Source organism: Lytechinus variegatus, chromosome 14 (genome assembly GCF_018143015.1).
Source record: "Lytechinus variegatus isolate NC3 chromosome 14, Lvar_3.0, whole genome shotgun sequence".
NCBI classification, from domain to species: Eukaryota; Metazoa; Echinodermata; class Echinoidea; order Temnopleuroida; family Toxopneustidae; genus Lytechinus; species Lytechinus variegatus.
Genome location: NC_054753.1, coordinates 15,810,093 through 15,838,057, shown reverse-complemented (window position 1 = coordinate 15,838,057; position 27,965 = coordinate 15,810,093). Strand labels below are relative to the sequence as shown.

The following is a 27,965-nucleotide window of genomic DNA, read 5'->3' as shown; positions in this document are numbered from 1 at the left end:
GAATTGCAGATTTTCAGAAACGGAAAACACAATTTTTTTAAACGAAAAATCACTGTCTCTAATATTTGTAACAATATTTCAAGGTTCAAAGTTCAAGATCCTCTCCATTTCATTGTCTTTCGATCTAGAAACTTGGACAACCCGGCGGTGTGGAGGCTGTTGACCAGCGAGGTTGGGTGGAGGTTATCTATGATGACAAGACCAAATGGACAATGCCACCTTTTACCCTCAAAAAGGTGACGTATCAAAAAATAGGAAATGTCTGGAATGTTTTGATAAATCTGAATCATTGTCATCATTTTTCGTCAGGATAATCTCACTTTCCTGATCTTTTTTGTACGCCCACATTCGTATTGTGCAAACCCTTTTTCTTCCCTCTCTCTCTGCCTTCCTTTCTCTATCCGAAAACAATCGCCATCTATTTGATTGTAATAATATTTATATTATTCATGTTTATTAGTATTATGTTTGAATTGAAATAAATCAAATCTTGATTATGATTATATTTGACAGACATGGTTCATTGTTATATCGATCATTATTATCATCAATATTAGAATCATATATAAAGGCTTCCTTCTTTTCAGGCAAAAGTGGTACTCTATGATCTGTAAACTTATAAGGTTCTAGATCATAGGATTTTGATGTGGATGGAAAGAGTCGAATCAAAATGAAAATTTTGAATCAGATGTAAAATATGCAAAAATTATGGTGCTTATAATATTTCCCTAGATTTCACAAAAGTTTTTTTTTTTATTAACTTTTTATTCCTTTTGGCCCTTCAAACTTTTTTGTATCATTTTGTGTCTTTACCATTAGGCCTTTTAATTCTAGGAATTTTGATGATGTAAATATGTGAAGTATTTATTTGATTTGAATTTGAAAATGTTTTAAAACTATTGTGTGCAAAATTAAAAAGTCCCCCAATACTACTTTGTCCAACCTCAAACTCTCAATTGTTAATATAATGCAGAAATAATGTTTTTATTTTCCTGCGATGTTTGAACAGGTGATAAATTATAAAATAGGAGATCAAGTCAGGATCACTGCAAACATGGATATGATTGAAGATTTACATCGCAAAATCAAGAAGATTAATGAGAGCATTGAATTGGTAAGTTTAATTTCTTGCCTGTACTTTGAGTTTCCGTAAAGGCCAAGTGTAATGAAACGGTCCTTGAAAGGACATCTTTAACAGAAAATATCTTGTGGAATGAAAACAGAAATGACAATCTTATTGAATGGTGTGTGTACACATAGGAAACTTGTAAGGCTACAGAAAAGTCTAGTTTTTAAATTGAAGTAAGTGTGTTGCATATAATTAAGGAGATAATATCTACCTAATTGTAGATGCTCGAGTACTTTGCAATTATTATTATTATTATTATTATTGTCATTATTTGTTTGGCGTCACCTGTGCCTGGGAGGTTTAACTCTTACTATGCCAGCTCCAATACCCCTCTAGTGCCAGGGATATTCGAGGAATCCTAAATTGACTGAAACGTAAGCAAAGACCGATTTTAAAACGGTAATAACTCTTTTCCCGTACGTTGTATAATGAAAACTTCTACACATGAAATGATGCATGGTTCATGGACTTTATGATCATGTTATGACCTTTCAAATCTGCGTTTGGAAAAATTGAGAAAAGATGAAATATTTTACATCGTTTTTTTTCAATAAGTAAAACCTAGAAAATTATGATTCATGAACATTTCAAAGAGTAAATAACCCAAGGAATTGTAGAGATACCAAGAAATTAATAAGATGAAATGAAAGTTCAATGTTTACCCTTTCAAATGACGTATATATTGATGTAACTGAACAAACAAAAATGTGAAAAATAATGTTCTTTTGAATGAAATACTATTTTGCTATTCAAGTTATTTCCTCTGAAATACGAGAGGGTTTATACACACACAATTGAAACCGTCCTTTTCGAAAAAAGGGCATTGTCGTCGATCAAGTGACCAATCACAGCACAGCTGCGATCCCCACGTAAACACACACAATAATATATTAGAGCCATGTATCTTCACAGTGCAGCCAACCGTACCCTTACATTCGTGTAGTCTTCAAAACAAGACCCTGTATTTTTTTAGAATGCGCGGTAATCCGCAACAAAATTATTAGTGCAGAGAAAATTTTATGTCATTTCAATTCTTGTCAATATTGTCGTAATGCAAAACATGCTTTGGAAAAATCGTAACCTGGATACGATTTGTGGTGTGCGATGCACTCAACTGTATACTGTTTTGGATAATGTAGGCGATTTCTATCCAGTGTCGGCAACAAACATTTGCGACCCAGTCAACTATCGTTCTATCATAAATTAGTGTAAAGTTTGGTCATATTTTGTCAGGGTCTATTCCTCGTACATACGGGCTTTCGTACTGTAACAAAGTTATTGCCAGTCACAAGGAGACAAAATATAGAAAAACTAAAGATGATGTATTGAAATAAAGATAAAGAGGGATCGGACAGATTCAATACTAATACCCCTTTCATAAACCTATGCGGATAATTCAATAAAAATTGCGTTCATAAACTCTGAAAATAAAACGAGCGCCCGTCCTGAAAAAGGACGATAATCGTCATGGAAACCGCACACACCCCCTCCGATGCGGTTGCGTTTGAAAAGGGTGACCTTGTGACCGCTCCATGGCAATTACCCGCATTACTTTCGAAATGCGTTCATAAAGTCAAAATCTGGTCCCGATGCTGCTATTATGCCGATAATTGCAGCATCAAAATAATGCGGATAACTCTGGTCCTCTTCCGATTTTACGACCAAATTATGCTGCTATTAGCCGCATAATTGGGTTTATGAAAGGGGTATAACAGGTTTGGGGTGTAAAATCCCACAAAATAATGTGAGCGTTCTTGGCAAAGTACACAGAACTAGAATTTTTTTTTTCGTGAATCAAGAAGAGGAAATGCAGATCAGTTACAAACTAAAAATCAATACAAATTTTCAAAATGAAAATAAGCCTATTTGTTCTGTATTTCTGGTCTGACCCCTCCCCCTGCCTAAAAAAAATGTGAGGTCAGGTGGAAGTGTTTATGTTGATTTTTAGCCCTTTTTTGTGATGACCCAGGTTGAATACAAAATTAAATGTATTTATTACAAAACATAATTCTAGCATAATATTCATACATTATCATTATTACGTAACTGATCTCACATCTCTCTCTATCTATCTATCCATCCATCTCTCGTAATCTCTGGACTCTCTCTCCTTTCTTTTTCATCTCGTGTTTTTTTTTTCACTTTTATTTTACTTTCTCTTCCCGTGACATCTGTCCACATAATTCATTCCTTTTATAGTTACACATCTCCCCATACTACGATTTCTTATGTACTGCACGAAGCTCATTATGTGTTTGTTTTATAACAATATACCTATATATTTATATATATATATATATATATATATATATATATATATATATATATATATATATATATATATATATATATATATATATATATATATATACATACATTTATATATATATATATATATATATATATATACATTCCATAATCCTGCATATTGCCAGTGAAGCGGACTTTGCCCCACTATTTCCGGCAAAGGACCTGGGTAAATTGTATATTTTGTTATGAAATAAAGATGATTTGTATAGAGAGGATATAAAGATCTCTAGAAAAAATATTTTTAAATATGATCATATCTGATCTTTGTAGCCTCATCTATGAAAGGATATTAATCTGAGCCAACTATGCATCTCGTATATGCCAAGAAATGGACAATAGATGCCGGATATTCTTTTTCTTGTGGAAAATATAATGCAATATAAATATGAAAATATAATGACAATCTGAGACAAGAAAAGGGCCTCATTGCATATTTTGCCTTTGAATAATTGATTATTATCAAACTATAGGCTTCATTTCATTCAGCGAGCGAGCATACATAGCAAGCGGTTTGAAAAAAGGCAACGGTCTTCGTCGACATGCCAGGAAGCCCAATGGGATGACTATTTGATATAAAATCGTAGCTGAACAGTGAAAGAACGATAAATATAACAGGTAAAATTCACTCTGTGGACATTTCATGATGGGGATGAAATATTCATTATATCTGCTTCGGCATAAAAAAAATAATGTTCCACCAAAGTAGCCACCTGTCTGATAGCGACTTCGTTTTATTGTTCATGCCACCAAGTCATAAACAATAGATGCCCAGACTCCATTTCATGAGGAATGTCTAATCCGCGCTCCCTCCTGACCTGTTATCGGGGAAAGCAATTTAGCACAGGATGTTTATAGAAATCGGGCCACGCGCGCGTCTTTTGATTTGACAATTGAATACTTTCAAAGGTTCCGATACGAACAATAGCTTTTCTCTCCGTTGAGATCAAGATTAAAATTCCTCTGTCTCTTTCCCCAACACCTTCCATTGACTTATTGCCATCAAAATACATAATTTTTATTCAAATATTTATTTCGATTTAACATTTTCAATTATCAAATTTGCTTGATATATTATTTTTTTTCATTTAGTAGTAATCCAGTTTATGCTACCAGATTTGCCATATGAGCTCAGCGTGTAGGGATATATACCCATTATCTTTTTGCTGGCAAAAAGGAGAAACAAAAGAAAGCGTATCATCGGAAGAAATGATACATTGATTGATATACATTATTTCTTGCTAATAATACAAATGAGGAAGAATAAAATACATGACATTCACAGAATTTTGTATATAAAAGATCATGAAATGTGCGTTTAGTCGTTTGATTCGCTCACTCACATTTATTTTTTTTGTTTTTTTATCTTCCTTACACCCATCTTATTTTTGATTTCGCCCTTGCCACATTTGACAACATATATTTTGTTGATGATCAAAATAATATTTAGGTTTCTTTCCGTAACCGATGCAAATTTGATGTTTATTTTTTCCACCAAACTTGGTTCGTAATTTGGTGTTATCAAATTTGCTTGATTCATTTTTTTCATTTAGTAGTATATGATATCAGATTTGATAATATGAGCTCAGCGTGTAGGGGTATTTACCCATCATCTTTTTGCTGGCAAAAAGGGAAAATCAAAAGAAAGCGGATCATCGGAAGAAATGATACATTGATTAATATGAATTATTTCTCGCTAATAAAACAAATGAGGAAGAATGAAAAAAAAACGCATTGCGGAAAATGCATGACATTCACAGAATTTTGTAAATAAAAGGTCACACACATCATACTTTTTATTTCGCCCTTGCCGCCTTGACTTTTAAAATTCAATAACTTTGTTATTTGTTATCCGGTTTTGATGAATTTTTCGGTATTTTGCTCAGTGAATCCTGCCCTATTTATAAAACTATAAATACTTTCAGCCCGGACCATCCCTTTAATGATAATAAGAATAAGGTGAAGGAGAAAAATATCGAAAATGATAATAATAATTAAAATAACAATAATGATAATAATGATAATGATAATAGTCATACTAATAATGATAATAATAACAATAATAAATGAATAAATAAACAATGAGTGTGATGATTGCAGTGCGACGAGAGTTGGAAATGACAGCCTTCTTTACTCATATATTCATAACGAGAACAATTTTGTGAGAATGCAAAAAACAAAGTATAAAACCTCCCCCCCAAAAAAAAAATAATAAAAAAAGTAAAAATCTCCCCCAAACCATGCACATTTGCAGGCACAAAAAAGCCTTGACACAAGAATACTACCATACCGGCCTGCAGAAGACCCGATCGATAGCTCATGAATATTCATGTAACAATAGCGAATGGGCGAGTAGTGCTGGGTGAGGAACATCGTACCGCTCTGTCATTGGTCAATTCCGAGCTGAATGCCTTCGCACACTCGCCTTTGCTCTGCCCATAGAAGTACGTGTATTGCTACACACAACCTTTATATCACATGTTTGTATAGGGGAAATCTTGATTCAGATCGCGGCAATATTCAAAATCAACTCTTCAAAATAATGATGCAAAAATACAATTTTACTCAAAAAATGTCTATGTAAACTGTTACGATATCAGTATGGATATCTAGGCACTCCATACACCTTCCGGGGTCAAGACAAATCCTGATGGATCCATCAGTGGTCATGGAGCTGCACCAATCGGTGTGGTACTCAATTTTTCTGATGACTCCTTGCTGCTCCATATTGTCCAGTTCCGCCTTGATTTTGTCTTTCAAGTGTACGCTGCACTTGCGGGGTGCGTCTATGGTAGGTTTAGCATCATCCTTGACATGAAGCATTGCCTTCCCTCGGAAACTACCAATAGCGTCAAACTGATTCGGATATGCTTGTTTGAGATCCCTTACACTTGTGATAGGTGTTTGTTTAGGTTTAGGATTGGTTGTAGGTGTTTTGTCGTCCATTGAGTGAATTGTGATGATTCCAAGGTCAGTGCAACCTAACAACCCTAGGATCGCTGGACCATTGACATCTGCTACATAGAATGTATGTGTTGACCATTTTGTACTCTTGTATCTACACTTTATGTCTAGTGTACCCTTACATGGAATTTGTGTCTCTCCATAAGCTATAAGTTTTATTGTTGTTTGTTTCACTACTGATTCCCACTTTGGACCGTAAATTGCCTTGGCGGTACGTACAGTGATAGTGTTAGCACTTGCCCCCGAGTCCACTTTTAGGTAAAGCTTATGTTGACCTACTCTCTGTGGGCATATTATGTCAATGTTAGCAAATGCTACAGTACCTTCTGGATTTACAACTGTGTGTGGTCCATTAGTGTGTATGGTGTCGAATTGTGCTACGTTGAATGGACTATCTGTAGATTGATAATGATCATGATCTGTGGTAGTATCATGTGTTATGTCCATTTCGCTTATTGGTTTACTCTTTCGACTTTTCGACTTTGATCGTGATTTGTTTTGTCTTGGTTTACGATCATCAGATACCGTGTCGGATCTTCGGTCATCTGATCTACGATTCTGTTTACGACTACGATCATTTGACAGAATTTGGCCCAATGGCCCTTGGTGCCACAGGCACGGCACTCGTTGTCATACGCAGGGCACTGACGAGGTTTGTGGAAACGTCCGCAGTTACCACATGCTTTTCGTCCCTGGTTACGCTTGAACGAATCGATATTCTGTTTAGGGTCTAGTGTCTCAAGACATTGTCGGCTCGCAGCAACTGCCTCGTATTTACGACCTTCTACCAAAATTTGTTCGACCTTGTAACCTTTCGGTTGATCTAGCAATGACTTTTGGAATTCGAGACTTGGAGTTGACGCAATCACTAGCTCCATGATTCGCTCATTTAACTCAGCTTCCTCGAAATCGCAATTTTTGGCTTTGTCCCTACACCTGGTAACGAATTCATCGATCGTTTCATCTGGTTTCTGCCTGTACCGCATTAGCTCTAAGCGGTGTATGCGAAAATTGATATTGACCTTTAACTGTGCCTCTAATAGTCTCCATAGCTCTTGCGGTTTTTCTTTATCGGTCTCTGATAGCCCCGATGCATTGATTCGACGCAAGCCTTCATTGCCTACAGCAATCTTGATTTTTATAGCCATTTTCTTCTGATCAGTTATGTCTTGGTCTGCTAGAATCAGCTCCATTCTTTGTCTGAAAAGCTGGAACTCTTCGGGTAGGTCTGTTGCCTCCCAGTTCATTTCTGGATATTTTCCACTACTCATTGTGTATGTTCGCTGTACGAATTAGGTATTTAAATGAATGAGTGTAGATATTAATGTCTGATTATATCCACGTGTGAACGCTCCTTACAGTCACAGGTCGACTGGTGATGATACCTGTAACGCACTCACAGCCCTGTGTGAATGTCATTAGGTGTTTCATGCAGTGAAAATGCTGGTCACTCCCACTCACTTCTCACACTCCAGATTTACAATTAATATTAGGAAAATATTAATTCATTGTTCACACTCTAGTCCAGAACATTAAGTAATTTAGGTTTTATCAACTTTTAGTGTATGTTGATCTTATGATGCAGACCTCTGTGCCAGTGATTGAACACAGTTATAACTTATTCAGGCTATATTTGATTGTTTACAGTTACCGTGAGCATCTCGCTCCTTCTCACAACACTGTGTGATTTGCTGTGACAGTGCATTGGGTATGCACAGTACGGTACATGAGCGATGCGATAGCCGGGGCTAGCGGGCGGCGACTCGCGGGCGCCCGTTTGGGTTAGTAGGTTATGAAGCATGCGAATTTCGGTAAAAAGACATGCAGTTTACTTCCCAACAATACAGTAGCTGGTTACTTGATCCCTGTCATTTCAAAAGCGATCACTGGTTTCACCGCTGCCACCATGATCCCTGTCATTTTTTATATGATAAAATGAATTGTGAATTCCTTGCCAGTATAACAACATAAAAAACACAGAATATGGTGTTGATTTTCTGGCTGTAAAATTGGTTAAACAAAAAAAAGTTACATGGGCACAAATAGCTGCCACCGACACGAGTGGCCTATGGGCAAAAATAGCTGCCAATGGCGCTTAAAGAGTTAAAGTGAGCTGAAACACTATGACCCGTAGCGGGTCTCTCCACCCGATATTTCTCATTGGGGAGCAGGTGGACCACTTAACCGGGGTTTCCCCTTACTCTTATACAAATAGCTCAGTAGGTTCTTTACGTGCAGAGGCGGTAACTCTCCTCTACGTTGGGCCTCCATTTAATGTCCTTTCTGAGAGATGAAGTGTTTTCCACTGTAACATAGCCTGCATCTATGGAACAGGGGAGAGACGTTTACACACAACGCATTGGCTTCAGTCATCTGCCCGGGGTAGACTCGAAGGCATGATCTTTGGTTCGACAGGCATGACTGAACCGACTTCGCTCTCTGTTCTTGCAATAAAAATTACACCATTCCTACATTTCATTTGATATTTCCAGGTCCTAAATAGTTGAATTCAGCCCAAAAAATAAGGAAGAAAAAATATGAACATATTTCTTTTGGTGGCTGATAAATTATTCACATTACAATTTGAATTATTTTGAGGGTTTTGTCATGTTTTCTGCTTACTGAACAAAATTTCCACAGCTTACTTGTAGTTTAGTTATTCTTATCTGGGTGGGGGGGTGGGTCTGGCCTACAGGTACCATATGGATAAAATTTATTCGTGTTGAATCACTTTTTGTCCATGCAGAGCGTAATGCCAGGGGAGGAAGGGAGAGTTGTGGAAACAGAAGACAGCAGTGGCTGTGTGAAAGTTAAGGTCAGAGGTTTATCTGAGAGGTACCACCACGCTGCCTTGACCCTCCTTTCAAAACGAGACGGAGATGACGAGGAGCTTGAGGAGGAGCCGGAGGTGGAGGAGCAGGAAGAGGAGGAGGAGGAGGAGGAGGTGAAGGATGAAGAGAAGAAGATCGACGAAGAATATGAGATCATCTCAAATGGCAAGGAAATATTGTACTTATTTTCTTCTTATTTCATCACTGTCATTATCGAGATGACAGTCAAGCTGCCCAGGGGAGCATTTGATGGAAGGACTTGTCAGAAAATTTATCCGACAAGTCCCATTTTATCTGACAGCTACCATGGTAACCATGCTTCTTAGCCAATCAGATTCAAGGAAAGTTGTCAGATCTAACAATCCGACAACTTGTCAGATGAAAAGGATGATGAAACGATCCCTAGAACTCCTCATTTCATCTACTCATTTCATCTGTCAACCACACTACCTTCAAGATTACATTTCTTCATTATTTCAGCAACAAAGATCTACTTACTCTCTTCATTCTACTGCTGCTCCTTCCTATGTAATTCCAAAGTCCAGAAAACAGGCCGGTTTCAACCCCTTTCAATCTCTTGCCCCCCGTCTTTGGAACAAACTCCCTCCATCTCTTCGAAACCTCTCTTCTCTTAACCTCTTCAAAAAACATCTCAAAACACACTTAGAAAACCATAAACCTTAACCTGTCTTATGCAATTAACAGCGCTTTGTATCCTCTGGAAAAAGCGCTATATAAATCCAATTATTATTAATCTTTGACTCTCAAAGCATGGCTCACCTTGTTATACTGGTCCTTTCAAGGACATCTCCTTATCCTATGAGAGAGAATTCCTTCATTTTCATATCTCACCCAAATTTCCATTGGCCATCAAATATTCCAACAAAGTTTGAGCAAAATCAGTTCCTGCAACCTGCTGTTCATTACATCAATTGACAACATTTTATTTACCCAAGCAGAGTGGTCACCTAAGCTCTTTAATAGCTGGGGGGTGTTTCACAAAGATTTAAGTATGACTTAGGTCGCACTTAAATCTCGACGCGTACATGATATGCAACGCGCAATCTTATTGATCAATACGCAGTAGTGCGCGTCATCTTGGCATGATCTGACCAATGGTGTCATGCCTTTTATACTGCGCGCAACCAGACATTTAAGTGCGACTCTAAGTCATACTTAAGTCTTTGTGAAACACCCCCCTGGTCTTCTAGCAAGCCGCATGTAATATAATCCGTTACTATCTGTTCTATATAACCTCTTCTAAGAAATGGCAGGTATGAGAATTATGACTTTTATTGCAGATTTAGGAGCTTTTGAGCTTTTGGATTACTGCTTTTTACTTTTAAAGGTTGGCATCTCTGCCCAAAATGCTTCATCTCCTTAAAGGTCAAGTCCACCTCATACAAAAGTTGATTTGAATCAATGTAGAAAAATCAGACAAGCACAATGCTGAAGATTTCATCAAAATAAGATGTAAAATAAGAAAGTTATGACATTTCAGAGTTTCGCGTATTTTTAACAAAATAGGTATACGAACGAGCCAGTAACATCCAAATGAGAGGGTCGATGATGTCACTCACTCACTATTTGTTTTGTTTTTTATTGTTTGAATTATACAATTTTTACGAATTTGTAGATTAGGACCTCCTTGCCTGAAGCACAAAATGTTAAAATAATGGAATTCCACGTGTTCAGGGAGGAATGAAACTTCATTTCACATGACAATGACGAGAAAATGAAAATATTTCATATTTCATATAATAAAATACAAAAAAAATAGTGAGGGAGTGATGTCATCAGTTCCCTCATTTGCATACCGGCCGATATGTGCATATAACTGTTTTGTGAAATGAAGCGAAACTTCAAAATGTCATAACTTTCTTATTTTACATCCGATTTTGATGAAATTTTCAGTGTTATGCTTGTTGAACTTTTCTCTTTTTATTCAAATCAAGTTTTTGTTGGGGTGGACTTGTCCTTTAATTAACAAAGATTTGAACCTCATGACGTAGATCCATCATGCGGTAATGCTGTGAAGAAATAATGAAATTAAACAAAACATATAAAAACAACAGATTAATATCAACTACGATACTTTCAATAATGATAAATCCAAACTTTTCCCTACCGCCTTCTAGCTCCAAAGGTTGGTTCCAAAGCGGTTCCGATTCCAGAGCCTGCCGGTGCAGATGACAAAGAAGCAGTTCATAGGGCAATGGCAAAGCTCAAAGAGAGGCTGAAGGAAGCGACCATGTCTGGACTCAACCTTAAACTTCAGGGTAATTTTATCTCATTTATTACATGAATGTAGTTAAGATGAAATGAGTGGCTTATTTTGTTTCAACCCTATTTGAAACCAATTGTGTGTCAGCTGTGATTTTTCACCTAATGAAAAAATGGAGAGGAGAGGGGAAAAAAGCTGGCTCATTCAAATTTCTGACGCAAGGCCCAGGCATGTGACCATTGCCTCCTCATTCCCCCATTGTATGTGACGAAGGGGATTGTGGATAGTTGCTCTTGAGTGGCCTCTAGAGGCCTCTGAGCGGAACTGACTATCTAGAGACATGGAAATTGATGTCTTAACCCTAATTCTCCGGGAGAGGGGGCATAATGCCCCCCTCGACAATTTTCGCGATATGTCTGCTGCACAAATTTTTTTTACCTCCCCGCTCGCTGACTGTTTACTTTCAAGACGAAATATGTGACGCCCTGGTACGTGGTTACGACATTACGCAACATTATGCAAGTGCATGTCAGACCCAAAATTGCTCAAAAACGTGATTTCATGTATAAATCCAATGCAAATTGTGTATTTAGCCAAACTTCATAAATGTATCATTATTTCTACTTTTACTGATTAAACTTGATTAATTTTGCCTTGTTTATGATCAGAATTAAGTCTGGAAAAATTTCCATCGAAAAATCAATAAAAAAGTAAAAAAACAAAGAAATACACTGTCCATAAGAAATTAAAAACAATAAAATACATAAGAAATTGGTCTTGGTACCAGAATTTTTTTTTCACAATTGTTAGGAATGCTTTAAAGAATATTTTCACCAAAAAATAGCATTCTAGGAGCTATGTTTAGCGAATCAGAGCAAAAGGTATGATTTCATGAATAAATTAGCATAATTAATTCATATAAAATAAAAATCAGTGAAATTTACCAATGCAACTGCAAAGATTACATCATTCTCTACCATCATGCAAATTTTCGTTGTGATCGTGCAATCCGTGGCCGAGATCTTAAGGGGGGTGTTGCACCCACAAATGTAATAACGCCCACAAATGTAATAACGCCCACAAATGTAATAACACTTTACCCACAAATGTAATAACGCCCACAAATGTAATAACACTTTACCCACAAATGTAATAATTTCACCCACAAATGTAATAATGCACTTTACCCACAAATGTAATAATTTTTGATCGCCCACAAATGTAATAATGACTTTACCCACAAATGTAATAAATTTGAAGGGATTTTTGGCAAATCCGTTCTGAACTAAAATCGTATAGTAATGCGTTCATATAGCACAAAAGTGCAAAGTCTCTTTTCCTGACCCGGTTAATTAACAAATTATAATATAAATCCAAAGTCTTTATTCCAGACCCGGTTGATTCAAAACTTATAATATAAATCCAAAGTCTTTATTCCAGACCCGGTTGTTTCAAAAATAATAATATGAGCCCAAAGTCTTTATTCCAGACCCGGTTGTTTAAAAAATATATTATAAGTACAAAGTCTTTATTCCAGACCCGGTTGTTTAAAAAATAATCATATGAGCCTAAAGTCTTTATTCCAGACCCGATTGTTTCAAAAATGATAATATAAGTCCAAAGTCTTTTCTCCAGACCCGGTTTTTTAAAAAATCATAATATAAATCCAAAGTCTTTTTCCAGACCCTGTTGTTTAAAAATTAAAATATAAATCCAAAGTCTTTATTCCAGACCCGGTTGTTTAAAAAATAATAATATGAGCCCAAAGTCTTTATTCCAGACCCGGTTGTTTAAAAAATAATCATATGAGCCTAAAGTCTTTATTCCAGACCCGATTGTTTTAAAAATGATAATATAAGTCCAAAGTCTTTTCTCCAGACCCGGTTGTTTAAAAAATCATAATATAAATCCAAAGTCTTTTTCCAGACCCTGTTGTTTCAAAAATAATAATATAAATCCAAATTCTTTATTCCAGACCCGGTTGTTTAAAAAATAATAATACAAGTCCAAAGTCTTTATTCCAGACCCGATTGTTTCAAATATGATAATATAAGTCCAAATCTTTTCTCCAGACCCGGTTGTTTCAAAAATTATAATATAAATCCAAAGTCTTTATTCCAGACCGGTTGTTTCAAAAATAATAATAAGAGCCCAAAGTCTTCATTCCAGACCCGGTTGTTTAAAAAATTGTAATATAACTAAAAGTCTTCATTCCAGACCCGGTTGTTTAAAAAATAATCATATGAGCCTAAAGTCTTTATTCCAGACCCGATTGTTTCAAAAATGATAATATAAGTCCAAAGTCTTTTCTCCAGACCCGGTTGTTTCAAAAATAATAATATGAGCCCAAAGTCTTTATTCCAGACCCGGTTGTTTCAAAAATTATAATATAAATAAAAGTCTTTATTCCAGACCCGGTTGTTTAAAAAATAATCATATGAGCCTAAAGTCTTTATTCCAGACCCGATTGTTTCAAAAATGATAATATAAGTCCAAAGTCTTTTCTCCAGACCCGGTTGTTAAAAAATCATAATATAAATCCAAAGTCTTTTTCCAGACCCGGTTGTTTAAAAAATTATAATATAAATTCAAAGTCTTTTTCCAGACCCTGTTGTTTCAAAAATTATAATATAAATCCAAAGTCTTTATTCCAGACCCGGTTGTTTAAAAAATAATAATATAAGTCCAAAGTCTTTATTCCAGACCCGATTGTTTCAAATATTATGATATAAGTCCAAACTAAGATACGATAATGATGTTCCGGTGGAATAAAATGTTGTTGTTGTTGTTAGCTTGGGTTTTGAGGCGCGTGTCATTCAGATATGAATATTTACGCCTATATCAATTTGTCGTTTTTGTGGTTATAAAATTTTGACGCATAATGGATTAGCGCTGCTTTCAGTAAATTTGAATGAGATCATGAAAGGTGGCTCATCACAAATCCTTGATTGTTTAAATAGTATTTTCTGGCCAACCCGGATCAGTAATTTGAACGGGCTTCTCAGCATGTGCGTGGTTGCTAATAATGAGAATAGAGCCTAGTCTTCTCTCCAGACCCAGTTGATTAAAACTGGTGGAATTAAAGTCTTTGTTGTTGTTTTAAATTATACTGAACGTATTGTGAATATACGTGCTATGAGTAAATTGAGAATCAAGCATAGTCTTTTCTCCAGACCCAGTTATTTAAAACTAAAAACTAAAACCCTATAGTAATGCCTTCATATAGCGTCCAAAGTCTTTTTCCAAACGCAGTAGTTTCAAAAATTATAATGTAAGTCCAAAGTCTTTTTTCCAGACCCACTTATTTCAAAAATTATAATATAAGTCCAAACTAAGAGACCATAATGATATTCCAGTGGGAAAAAAAAGAAAATCGAGCTTAGCCTTTTCTCCAAACCCTGTTATTCAAAAATTGTAAATAACAATACAACAAAAACCGTACAAAGACCCCATAATCTTATTAATGCTGGATAACATGGACATAGAGCGTAGTCTTTCAGCCAGACCCAGTCATTTGTTTTTCAAAATAAGGCTAAGAGTAAAAATATAAATAACTCCAAATCTAATACCAAGCAATCCTTGAACCTAAGAACATGTTTTTAAAAAGAGGTTTAGAATGTTGTCTTTTTTCCAGACCTAATCATTACAAAAATTACGGAAAAAAAATCTTCTAACATAGGACCTATCATATTCTTTTGGAATAACATGAGTTGTAAAACGTACTCTTTCCTCCAGACCAGGTTATCTAAGAAATGAATTAAAAAAGAAAATCAAATCTAAAACCAGTTTTCAAAAGTTACACCCAGTAAAAAATATGTCTGTACCCCACACCCAGATTCTTTTGTATAATAATACTTAAGACCCCTACAAAACATTGTATGCATTTGCAAAGAAAACGTCCATTTTCCAGACTTGGTTATTATTTAAAAATAAAATTGTCTAAAACAAATACCCAATAATCTAACTACTGTGGAATAACATGGAGATCGATTGTAGACTTTCCTCCAGACACAATTATTTCAAGAATAAAAAAAACAATAAAACCCAACCCCCAACAACGAATCTAAGAACCAACAATCCTCCGAATTAAGACCAAGTACAAAAGCACATGTTTAGAGCGTTGTCTCTATTCCAGACCCAGTCATTTAGAAATTAATTCAAACAATCTTAAAAACATAAGACTTTGTCATATTCTTATTCATGTTGAATAACATTATTATCATGCTTAGACCTTCGTCTAGACCCAGCTATTTATAAGATAAACAAATATTGAAAAAAATTCAAAGCTAAGACCAATCTTTAAAATTAAACCCAGTTAAAATGCTTGGGTTTAGAGAGTTGTCTTTACCCCACATCCAGTTCTCTTAAAATACAAATTAAGCAAAAGATTAATCTAAGAACTTAGACACCAGCATCTCCCAAAATATAAAACCCTGTGATAAGGCATACCACAAAAACGTCAAATTAATAAAAGGCGTAAATATTCAGATCTGAATGGTACGCGCCTTAAAAACCCAAAATAACAACAACAACAACGTTATTCTACATCAATGATATTGTGGCGTCTTTGTTAATATTGTTTGTCTGTTTTTATCGTTTCTAATAATTTCCTATTTTGAAATAACTGCATGGGTCTAGAGCAAAGACTACACCATATTTAAAGACTGGGCGTTGTGGCGTGCGCCTGTAATCCAAGCTATGTGGGGAAGTTACAATTGATGCAGAGGTTCGAGCCCTGGTCACGTCTTTCGGATGGTGACGTTAAAGGTCGGTCCCAGACGTAAATAATCATATCTCATTGAGGCACGTCTGACAAAACTCAAACACACACACGTTTGCCCCCTGGAAAGATTAAACCTCAAGATGTTGATGGACCTGAATCCACCGACGGGACAGCCTAACTCCGTAACTCTGGTACGGGTTTCGGAGGGGGCTCTTCTTTCTTTGCCTGTCTCTCTTTCAGTCATTTCAAATCAGTTTTTTTCCTATCTTATCACTTCTTGATCACATAAATCCTCTCTCTCTCTCTCCCTCTCTCTTTACTTAACGGGGCAATATAACCCCAGAAAATATATCTTAGGCCACTGAGATTATTGGAATTGTAACTAATAAAAAAAATGCTGAATATATTACAAATGGTGCTTGGTACACTGAAAATTTAAAGTACCGAAGAACTTGTTAAAACGTTATCCCCTCTTGTTAGAGTGATTTTCTTTTATATAATATCTCATAGATCGTCGATCAACAACCTTATCGTTTACGGGAAGTAATCCCCATATTGTGTGCTGATATCGTATTCCTCATTTTTTTGTTTTATATGTATTTAAAGGTTTTGTGTTTTTTTCATAAAAAAGGAATGAATATACAAGAAATAATAATAATAAACAAGTGGAATGCCTCTGACCGTCTCATCTGCATCACGCGATTCTACATAGCAGCAGTGCTGACTTTGAAAACTACTATAACTCGCACAAGATGTTAAGTGATACTTGGTTACTCTTATTTCCACGTTTTATAAACTAGACCAATACACTTACAGAGATAGGATGGTAATTCAACAAATACCCCCAATGTGGCCAAATTCATTGACCTCACATGACCTTTGACCTTGACCATGTGACCTGAAACTTGCCCAGGATGTTCAGTGATACTTGATTACTATTATGTCCAAGTTTCATGAATCAGATCCTAAACCTTTTTAAGTTTTGATTGTAGTTCATCAGATACCCCCAAATCGGCCAAAGTTCATTGACCCTAAATGACCTTTGACCTTGGTCATGTGACATGAAACTCTAATAGGATATTAAGTAATACTTGATTAACCTTATGGTCAAGTTTCATGAACTAGGTTTTTATACTTTCTAAGTTATGATGTCATTTCAAAAACTTAACCTTAGGTTAAGATTTGATGTTGACGCCGCCGCCGCCGTCGCCGTCGGAAAAGCGGCGCCTATAGTCTCACTCTGCTATGCAGGGGCCCGTTGCATAAAACTTTTTACCTGAGAAAACTCAGGTTGTTTTTACCGGAGTTTTTGGCCTGTGCTAAAGTCAATGGCGGAAATCAGACTAACCTTAGTTTTCAGTTTTTACCCGAGTTTTCTCAGGTAAAAAGTTTTATGCAACAGGCTTCAGGTGAGATAAAAAGAAGTAATAAAAATAATACTAAATAAAATTGCTACCCTACTTCTCATACAGTGGGTGGCAAAAATAGTCAATCATGACTTATTGCCAAATAAAAACATGGAATGGAATGGTTATCCCCTCTTGTTAGAATGTTTTTCTTTTATATAATATATCATAGATCGTCAATCTACAACTTTATCGTTTTCGGGAAGTAATCCCCCTATTGTTTACTGATATCTTATTTCGCAGTTTTTTTCATATGTATTTTAATGTTTTGTTATTTAGGTTTTTTTCATAGAAAAAAGGAAGGAATATACAAGAAATAATTTTTTTTAAGGACAAGTCCACCCCAACAAAAACTTGATTTGTATATAAAGAGAAAAATTCAACAAGCATAACACTGAAAATTTCATCAAAATCGGATGTAAAATAAAAAAGTTATGGCATTTTAATGTTTCGCTTCATTTCACAAAACATTTATATGCACATCTCGGTATGCAAATGAGGAACTGATGACATCACTCACTCACTATTTCTTTTGTATTTTCTTAAATCATCATTGTCATGTGAAATGAAGTTTCATTCCTCCCTGCAACACGTGGAAATTTATCATACATTTTGTGCTTTAGGCAAGGAGGTCCTAATCGTCAAATTCGTAAAAATTGAAATAATGTATAATTCAAACAATGAAAACCGAAAGAAATAGTGAGTGACATCATCGGCTCTCTCATTTCGATGTAGCTGGCTCGTTCATATAACTATTTTGTTAAAAATAAGCAAAACTTTGAAATGCCATAACTTTCTTATTTTACATCCGATTTTGATGAAATTTTCAGCATTGTGCTTGTCTGACTTTTCTCTATTGATTCAAATCAACATTTTTCTGAAGAGGACTTGACCTTTATTCGTTGCAGGGTCTTTGTTTTGTTGTTGTTGTTGTGTTTTTAATGACTTTTATAACTGGGTCTGACAGAAAGACTACGCTACATTTCCATGTTAAGGCCGCCAAAGGTGCGTTAATACATCCCACAATTGACATCCATAATAAACTAAATAAAAGAGAATCAAATAGTTTGATCAAATTTTATTATATGCAAAAATGGCAAAATAGATGGGAAGAAACTGTATCCCCCTTAAAAAGAATCCAAAAAAACGTAGCAGGAACTTTTAAATGTTCCTTGAACCACAAGAATAGTGAATCCATTTTGCACTGTCTAAGAATGGATAATATAGGATTAAACCAAAACCTATTTCTTTTCAAAACACACCTAACTGGATTATGCGATGTTTGTGGAGTGCCCGAAACAACAAGACATTTTATAACTAAATGTGCAAAATATATCATAGAAAGAACAATGCTGTTAGTGGATACAGACTCCCAAGAGGCAGCAGATCTCGAGGGATCATTATCTTCATCAGAAGCTTCACACCAGAGAGCACTTGTGTCTTTCGTAAGAAGGACACATAGACTCTCTTATTTTTAAGTTCTTTCTGCATAACATATTATAAGATAAAGCGCCTGTAAATAAATGTATATATTGTGTACATAATTATGTATGTAATATGTTTTATTTTGTTTTGTTATTTTCTTTTCCTCTCTATAAATTTACTTGTAGGCCCTATTTGGCTACTGCATTTTGAAGTTCCTCTTGAGTCCATGTACACGGGTGTCACCCATCTATGAATCGATAGAATATTCCAGATAACATGTTAAACATGTAACATTTAATAATAACACATGACATTAATTGCACCGAGCACAAGCCCAGAATGTCTGCATTAATTAATTGTGTCCTTATATTGGTTATGGTATACCATACATCATGTATTTTATATTACACACTTTTATTGTTCTCTTTTCAAACTTCGGAAGGAGAGGTCTGTTGACAGGCATCACACTGTCTTGGGGGGGCCTAGGCAGTGCTTGTTTTTAATAGCAACCACGCGCATGCTGAGAAGCCCGTTCAAATTACTGATCCGGGTTGGCCAGAAAATACTATTCAAACAATCAAGGATTTGTGATGAGCCGCCTTTCACGATCTCTTTCAAATTTACTGAAAGCAGCGCTAATCCATTATGCGTCAAAATTTTATAACCACAAAAACGACAAATTGATATATAGGCGTAAATATTCATATCTGAATGACACGCGCCTTAAAACCCAAGCGAACAACAACAACAACGTTATTCAACATAAATAGGATCGTTGGTCTTTGTTTTTTTTATAATTATTATAATTTTTGAAATAAATGGGCCTGGAAAAAAGACTTGGACTTATATTGTAATTTTTTAATCAACCGGGTCTGGAAAAATGATTTTGCATGTTTGTGCTATATAAACACATTACTATAAAGTTTCAGCTTTTGGTTACCGGGTCTGGAGCAAAGACTATGCTTGATTTTCAATTTACCATTAGCGTCTGGAGAAAAGACTAAGCTCGATTCTCATTTTTATTCCACTGGAATATCATTAATGTATCTCATTTGGGACTAAAATTATAATTTTTGAAATAACCGGGTCTGGAAAAAAGATTTTGGATTCATATCATGATTTTTAAAACAACAGGGTATAGAAAAAGAATTTGGACTTGCATTATTATTTTTTAAACAGCCCGGTCTGGAATAAAGACTTTGGACTTATATTATCATTTTTGAAACAACCGGGTCTGGAATAAAGACTTTTGGCTCATATGATTATTTTTTAAACAACCGGGTCTGGAATAAAGACTTTGGACTTATATTATTATTTTTTAAACAACCGGGTCTGGAATAAAGACTTTGGATTTATATTATAATTTTTGAAACAACCGGGTCTGGAGAAAAGACTTTGGACTTATATTATAATTTTTGAAACAACCGGGTCTGGAATAAAGACTTTTGATTTATATTATAATTTTCTAAACAACCGGGTCTGGAATAAAGACTTTGGGCTCATATTATTATTTTTGAAACAACCGGGTCTGGAATAAAGACTTTGGGCTCATATTATTATTTTTGAAACAACCGGGTCTGGAATAAAGACTGGATTTATACTATAATTTTTGAAACAACCGGGTCTGGAATAAAGACTTTGGATTTATATCATGATTTTTTTAAACAACTTTGTCTGGAAAAAGACTGCATTATTATATTGTAAACAACCGGTCTGGAATAAAGACTTTGGACTTATATTATCATTTTTGAAACAATCGGGTCTGGAATAAAGACTTTTGGCTCATATGATTATTTTGTAAACAACCGGGTCTGGAATAAAGACTTTGGACTTATATTATCATTTTTTAAACAACAGGGTCTGGAAAAAGACTGCATTATTATTTTTTTAACAAACGGGTCTGGAATAAAGACTTTGGACTTATATTATCATTTTTGAAACAATCGGGTCTGGAATAAAGACTTTTGGCTCATATGATTATTTTGTAAACAACCGGGTCTGGAATAAAGACTTTGGACTTATATTATCATTTTTTAAACAATCGGGTCTGGAATAAAGACTTTTGATTTATATTATAATTTTTGAAACAACAGGGTCTGGAAAAAGACTTTGGATTTATATTATAATTTTTTAAACAACCGGGTCTGGAGAAAAGACTTTGGACTTATATTATCATTTTTGAAACAATCAGGTCTGGAATAAAGACTTTGGGCTCATATTATTTTTTTTAAACAACCGGGTCTGGAATGAAGACTTTGGGCTCATATTATTTTTTTTGAAACAACCGGGTCTGGAATAAAGACTTTGGATTTATATTAAAATTTTTGAAAAAAACGGGTTTGGAATAAAGACTTTGGACTTATATTATAATTTGTTAATTAACCGGGTCAGGAAATGAGACTTTGCACTTTTGTGCTAAATGAACGCATTACTATACGATTTTAGCTTTGAACAGATTTGCCAAAAATCCCTTCAAATTTATTACATTTGTGGGTAAAGTCATTATTACATTTGTGGGCGATCAAAAATTATTACATTTGTGGGTAAAGTGCATTATTACATTTGTGGGTGAAATTATTACATTTGTGGGTAAAGTGTTATTACATTTGTGGGCGTTATTACATTTGTGGGTAAAGTGTTATTACATTTGTGGGCGTTATTACATTTGTGGGCGATTATTACATTTGTGGGTGTAACAGGGGGCCATAATGGAAATGACAAGAATAAAAGTTCCCCGTGAGATTTAGGGTTAAATGAGTCATTGAAATGGCAACCGCACATTATACATGAGCCCCCCCCCTAACTGTAAGTCTCCAGCTAGCGACAATAAATTAAGACTCGAAAGCAACTTTGTAGTTAGGATCAATACTTTAATTAACTGTATCAAGTGGAGAGTCGGACAAACGTGTTGCCGCATAACTGACGCAGATGGCGCTATAATATCAGATACAAATCAAATGGCGTAATCACTTTTTCCTTATGTAAACGAAAAGAATTTTGCAATGATCTAAGGCGAGAAGCTTTGTAAAAGTATTGTCATATTATAAAAGTGTAAACTCGCAAACAACTGCAAAGCAAATGCGCAAACATTAGCGCAAAGACATACCCACTGATGGGAAGTCACACAAAACCCAAAATAATAACCAAAGAAATTAAATGCGCAGCATAATTCATCTCAAGCACAAAAATGCGCAGCAATGGTACTGCCATGTACTGCTGATCAGACAACCGCATAGCCAGGATATCATTTTTGGAGAGGGCGTTAAATGTACGCAACACTTACAGAGCGCGCGAAGCGTGCTCCCTAGGGGGTTGGGTGCAGGGAGGGGGAGTTTCCCCCTCTTGCGCGAAGCTTTTGGTGTTTCATAAATTAAAATGAAAAGGAGCCGTCTCCCTTGTCTCTAGTATCTATATTAGCTCCAATTCAGTTGACTGTATTGTGATTGTGAACCTTGTTTCAAAAGTGATTGTGAACGCACAAAAAAGGAATACAATGGAGGAAATTAAAATAATGATAACCCCGCGCGAAGCGCGGAAGCTATAGCGTTTTATCATTTTATGGCCATGAAAAGGGTCCTGAGAAAAATTTATTATCTAAGATATATTGAATACTTCCCTTGGAAAGATCAGATTTGAGATTTGATTACAAACAATTTAGCGACACAGTCCATACCTTGAACTCGCAAAGCATAGAGGAGAAAAAGTGTATATGCCAGAAAGAAGATCCTCCCCACGCAGAGCAATGTAACTCTGAAATTTAAAAGGGCTGACGTTTCATAAAATGCAGATATTTCTAATACCCCATCGGCTCTCATTCAATTGATTTTCTAAGATTATTGAACTTCATTACAAGGAAAATAGTGCCCAAAAGTTGAAACTTTGACATTATAAAGGATGCCTAATTTCTTTGACTTATCCTGAAGCACTTCATTTGAATTATAAAGAAACTTAAGTGTCATTCAAAATTTCAAACCGAGGGCGCAAAACAGGACAGGAGATCAATGTGCAGGGAAATGACATGGAGTTTAGTAGAATTTGATAAAAAATATTCTACTTTTTTATTTAATACGACACAAACTTTATACCTTCCTTATTTTTAATTAGGAACCTGTTCGTCCCAAAATCATGGTTGTTTAGTATTGAGCTGAAAAGCAGGAAAAGTTGCCTTTATGCCGTGACGCCAGAAATTGATATAAAGATTTTACCCGCTTGGAGCCGACCCAACCAGAAATTGCGCGATCAATTAGAAAAAAAATAACTTCATATACTTCGGCCTAACCTTACTCTAATTCCATGCCCTAATGTATACATTTGAATTTTTAAAACTGCCAAGAAACACATATAGCTGAGGTGGAAAACAGAGTTAGAAAAGGGGTGGGGAAAACAATGGAGAACTTCAATATTGTCATTTAACCGCACACAGCGCGAAAGCAAAACTCATATGATTTTAAAGCAAGAGTGAAGGAGTTTCTCTTTTAAGAAAAAAAATAAAGAATTAAAAGAAAAAAAACACAAACCTACCTTTCTTCCCTTTCCTTCCTTCCCTTTTCCTTTTCTCCTCTCTTTTTTCCCTTCTTTTTTTTCTTTTTGGGGACGTTTTTTGGGGGGCGACCGCCCCCACCGCCCCCCTGGCTACGCGCATGACGACAGACACTCAAAAAATGGTCACTAGGACAGCCAGCCTGAACGCAGAGTGGACAAGATTTGGAAGGCCTGGAACGGAACTTCGCCGGGGTTCGAGACTGAGTACGCCGGGGAACAGTCTGACAATGACCACGAGGCGGAAATGTCGCTGTACGCATTGCCCTGGAACATTCAACTGACTCCAAAAGACTAGTAAGGGCCTGAGAAATATTAGGTTTGAGGGATGCAAGTGTGCATGAACGGAGTTCTGTGCCGTACCTTTGCTTCACCACTTGGGGAAGGTCAGGGTGCAAAGGCAAAGCCACTGCAGAACAATGAAATTCTCAATTGAAGGCGAAAGTTCTTAATCATCCAGGATGGGATCACCATGATGGGTAATACCACCACCAACTGTCAACAAATTGTCCTCGACAAAGGCAAGTAATCTCCGATATAAATCTGGTCGCTCATCAGATTTGAGCTCCTGTTGCCTGGAAGCCACAGTGAAGTATAATAGTGGCCCAAATGTCATTCAAAGAAGTGGAATTGCAGACAATAGAATTTCTAGCAATGACGAGGCAAAAATTAGCAATCTGACCAAGCATAAGATCAAAGTAGGTTCGCTTTCTGTTGAGCATTCTTGCGTAATTCTGAAGGAACAGAGGGATTGTCATCTATGAAACCCCTTGTGGGGTTAGCCTTTGTTTTCTTACCCCATGTTACCGACTCAGAAAGGAAGAAAGCGAAGTTAGGATCAAGATTCAAGGTGTACAAAAGATTTTGTCTCCATCCTTCAAAGGATGTAATTGATTCGACTTTACCCAAGCACCATTGCTTTGGTACTTTCGGCATACTGCACGACATTGTAAGGCTGTGGGACCGACTCTACTTACGGCTAGATCTAACCAATTACTCGTTCACGGTAAACTTACTTTTACGGTGCAACCGGCTGTTTTCCTTCTCAGCAAAGTCCTTCAAATGTGGCCTAAGAAAAACATTCAGGCGTGAGTGAATCCCAATAGCTGCCACCACGACAATAAATTAAGACTCGGAAGCAACTTTGTAGTTAGGATCTATACTTTAATTAACCGTATCAAGTGAAGAGTCGGACAAACGTGTTGCCGCATAACTGATGCAGATGGCGCTATAACATCAGATACAAATCAAATGGTGTAGAACGAAATCTGCTTCAGAAGTGTTTGTCATAAAATGCAATTGAATCTCATTCTAAGTTCAATTAAATTTATTTCAATTGTAAAATCATACGAAGTAACAAAACAATTCAGATGTAATTTGATGATGACGTTGGAGACTAACATGAAAGTTAAAAAACTTGTTAAATATAGTCTCTTATAAAATGAAAAAAACCTTACGTGGTTGAACAAGTTACATTACAATACAAATACGCACACAAACCCACACACACACCCTCACACACGTAATAATAAAGAGATAAGTGGAATAGGAGGAGACAACCTGTCTCTTCAATAAAACCTAATAAAAAAAATGACTTAGTAGTGCATGACATTAAATCATTAGTTAAATTGTTCTAAATTCGGGGACCGTTGTGCCTAAAGGAGTTGACACTTAGATGAAACCTTTAGGTAATGGTATTTTATACATGAGCGGGTGCATGTATTACGAGTAAATGACTCTTCATTGTCGCAGATATTGTTGCAGATACAAAATCGGATGAGAAGCAGATGGTCAAAGCTGCTGCGGCGGGAAACATCGAAGCAGTAAAAGACTTCCTGAAGCAGAATCCAAAATTGGTAACGCATTCTATACTTCATATCTATGCTTTTCTGATGTTCATACATGATTTTTGATAAGGAAATTAAGTAAAACAAAGATTTTCATGAATTAAACAGAATACATGATTCATTTTACTTAGATACAGCTCGTCTAAAACCAGTTCGTTGACTAACCGTTTGGTCTCTACCACTTTGTCCATTTTTCACTTGGTTTGATTCGCCATTTTGATTAATTTCCAGTTAGACAATACCCATTTGGTCTAATATCCAATAGGTCTAATACCACAATAGTATATATAATTTAAGATTTATACCATATGCTAGTAGACCAATGTGGATACAAAATTTCTGGTTACAAAATGTAGTGTGGAGCGTTGTGGCCCAGTGGATAAGTCTTCTGACTTTGAAACAGAGGGTAGACAATACCCATTTGGTCTAATATCCAATAGGTCTAATACCACAATAGTATATATAATTTAAGATTTATACCATATGCTAGTAGACCAATGTGGATACAAAATTTCTGGTTACAAAATGTAGTGTGGAACGTTGTGGCCCAGTGGATAAGTCTTCTGACTTTGAAACAGAGGGTCGTGGGTTCGAATCCTAGCCATGGCGTAATTTCCTTCAGCAAGAAATTTATCCACATTGTGCTGCACTCGACCCAGGTGAGGTGAATGGGTACCCGGTAGGATTAATTCCTTGAATGCATGAGCGCTGAGAGGCAGCTCGAGCTAAAGCCGGGGTAATAATAATAATAACAACGCGCCTCGGAATAGAATATTTCTAGATAGATAGCGCTATATAAATGCCTATTATTATTATTAGTTGTAATTTGTTGTCAATGTTAAATGGAAGTAATAACATCATCTTATTGTGAAAAGGCAAACGCCACACACAGGGCACGCTCAGCTCTTCAGGTAGCGTCACACGAGGGCTCCCTACCCATCGTTCAACTCCTAGTAGATGCTCATGCTTCCCTGGAGCATAAAGATAGTGATGGGGATACCGCCCTTGCCTTTGCAGTTATTGGGTGAGTTATAGTAAAGTAGGCTTACAGAAGTGTGACGTCATCAATCGTCACTTTTTGCATATCAGTGTTTTTTATACCATATTCTGGTAGAGCATGATAAAAAAACCCCACAACCTAAATTCAGTGGAAATTGGTCCATGGGGCCGATATAATATGATCTCATGAATACACATTTTACAGACATGATGGCACACACACAGAGCTACGCCTACCAGAAGAATAATGATTTGTTGGTACACTATTTAGATACACATTTTCTATCATGAATATCTTGATTCATGAATGATGTCTTATGTAGTCACCAAAGCTCAGGATATTCATCTTTGATAAAGGTGGATTTGATTTTGATTTGATCCTTGTCAGAACTATACTTTCTTCAGAAATTAGGATGTTTATTGAAAACTGAAATATTTGGTAGTATTTGAGGATATATCGTAATTTCAATCTGCTGTAGCAGTGATTTAGCCTTTAGGCGATAAACATAAATCTGTTTCTTATTAACCTTGTCTCTTAAGTTGCAACAAAAGTTGTAATTGATTTGGATCCATTGCATCTTTTGAGATCAATCTCAATTCATAAATTACACAACTGATGTCAATCTCATATTTTGAACTTTCACTCAGTAACAATCCGTCAGTGGCCGAGTTTTTGTTGGAACGGAAAGCCTACGTCAACACATCCAATGGCAAGAGACGAACACCTCTCCATATCTGCGCCCACAAAGAACATCTTTCGTGTGCGGAGGTTCTGGTCAAACACGGCGGCAGTGTTAATATGCAGGTATAAGGGGTAGTGCTGGTCGATATTTGATTTCAGTGTTAGTCGATTATTGACAGCAAAATACCGCATTGTCTCATTATACATTTATTATGAGCTGCAATTGCTCGAGGGCAGGGAAGGATAAAACTAAAGTAAGACTTTCATCGTTGTTTTTCTTTAAATATTTTGGTGTCATGGTCACAGGTCAAAAGGTCACTGGGGTCATTTTATACCCGAAAATGAATTTTCTTGAGATAACTTAAGAACTGTTGTTCAACTTCAAGCTTATCTCATATGCCGACCGCTATGCATATGGGAGCGGTAGTGATCTGATTATATATTGAGGTCAGGAGGTCAAAGGTCACAGAGGTCATATATTATATATATTTACATACTTCATTCTTTCAGTAACGCATTGAGAGATCATCTTCAATCTTGCATCGTGCTTGCATATTTTAGTGAAGATGATCTGAGTAGATATCGTGGTCATTAGGACAAGGTTAAAGATTGTAGAGTTTATAATTTGAAAATTTTTGGAGTGGGTCTGTAATATAGTTTTGGTCAAGCAATTTTGGAGGCAGAGATTTTGATTGTCTACATTAGACAACCCAGCTAGTGTCATATGTGAAGTAAATGTTTGAAATTTAAAAAACCCATCAAGAACGTCTCGCTTATTATTGGCCATAATCATCATTATCATGAACATGCATATAGAGTGTTCTAGCGCTGCATTAAAAATGTGTATTTTTGTCTGTATCGATTGCCCATGCAGTATCAGAGCGTATCC

General features: G+C 36.0%; 1 protein-coding gene across 1 annotated transcript in view; it reads left to right on the top strand.

Annotated features, from left to right (window-relative positions):
• Window positions 1-1,028: 1,028 nt before the first annotated feature.
• LOC121427335 overlaps window positions 1,029-27,965 on the top strand; it is a 41,080-nt gene continuing 14,143 nt past the window's right edge. The window contains exons 1-6 of the mRNA XM_041623679.1: window positions 1,029-1,114; window positions 9,147-9,396; window positions 11,370-11,510; window positions 25,301-25,404; window positions 26,271-26,419; window positions 27,043-27,199. Of these exons, the coding sequence (XP_041479613.1) occupies window positions 1,055-1,114; window positions 9,147-9,396; window positions 11,370-11,510; window positions 25,301-25,404; window positions 26,271-26,419; window positions 27,043-27,199 (861 nt within the window). The 5' untranslated portion in view covers window positions 1,029-1,054. The remainder of the gene's footprint in view (window positions 1,115-9,146; window positions 9,397-11,369; window positions 11,511-25,300; window positions 25,405-26,270; window positions 26,420-27,042; window positions 27,200-27,965) is intronic.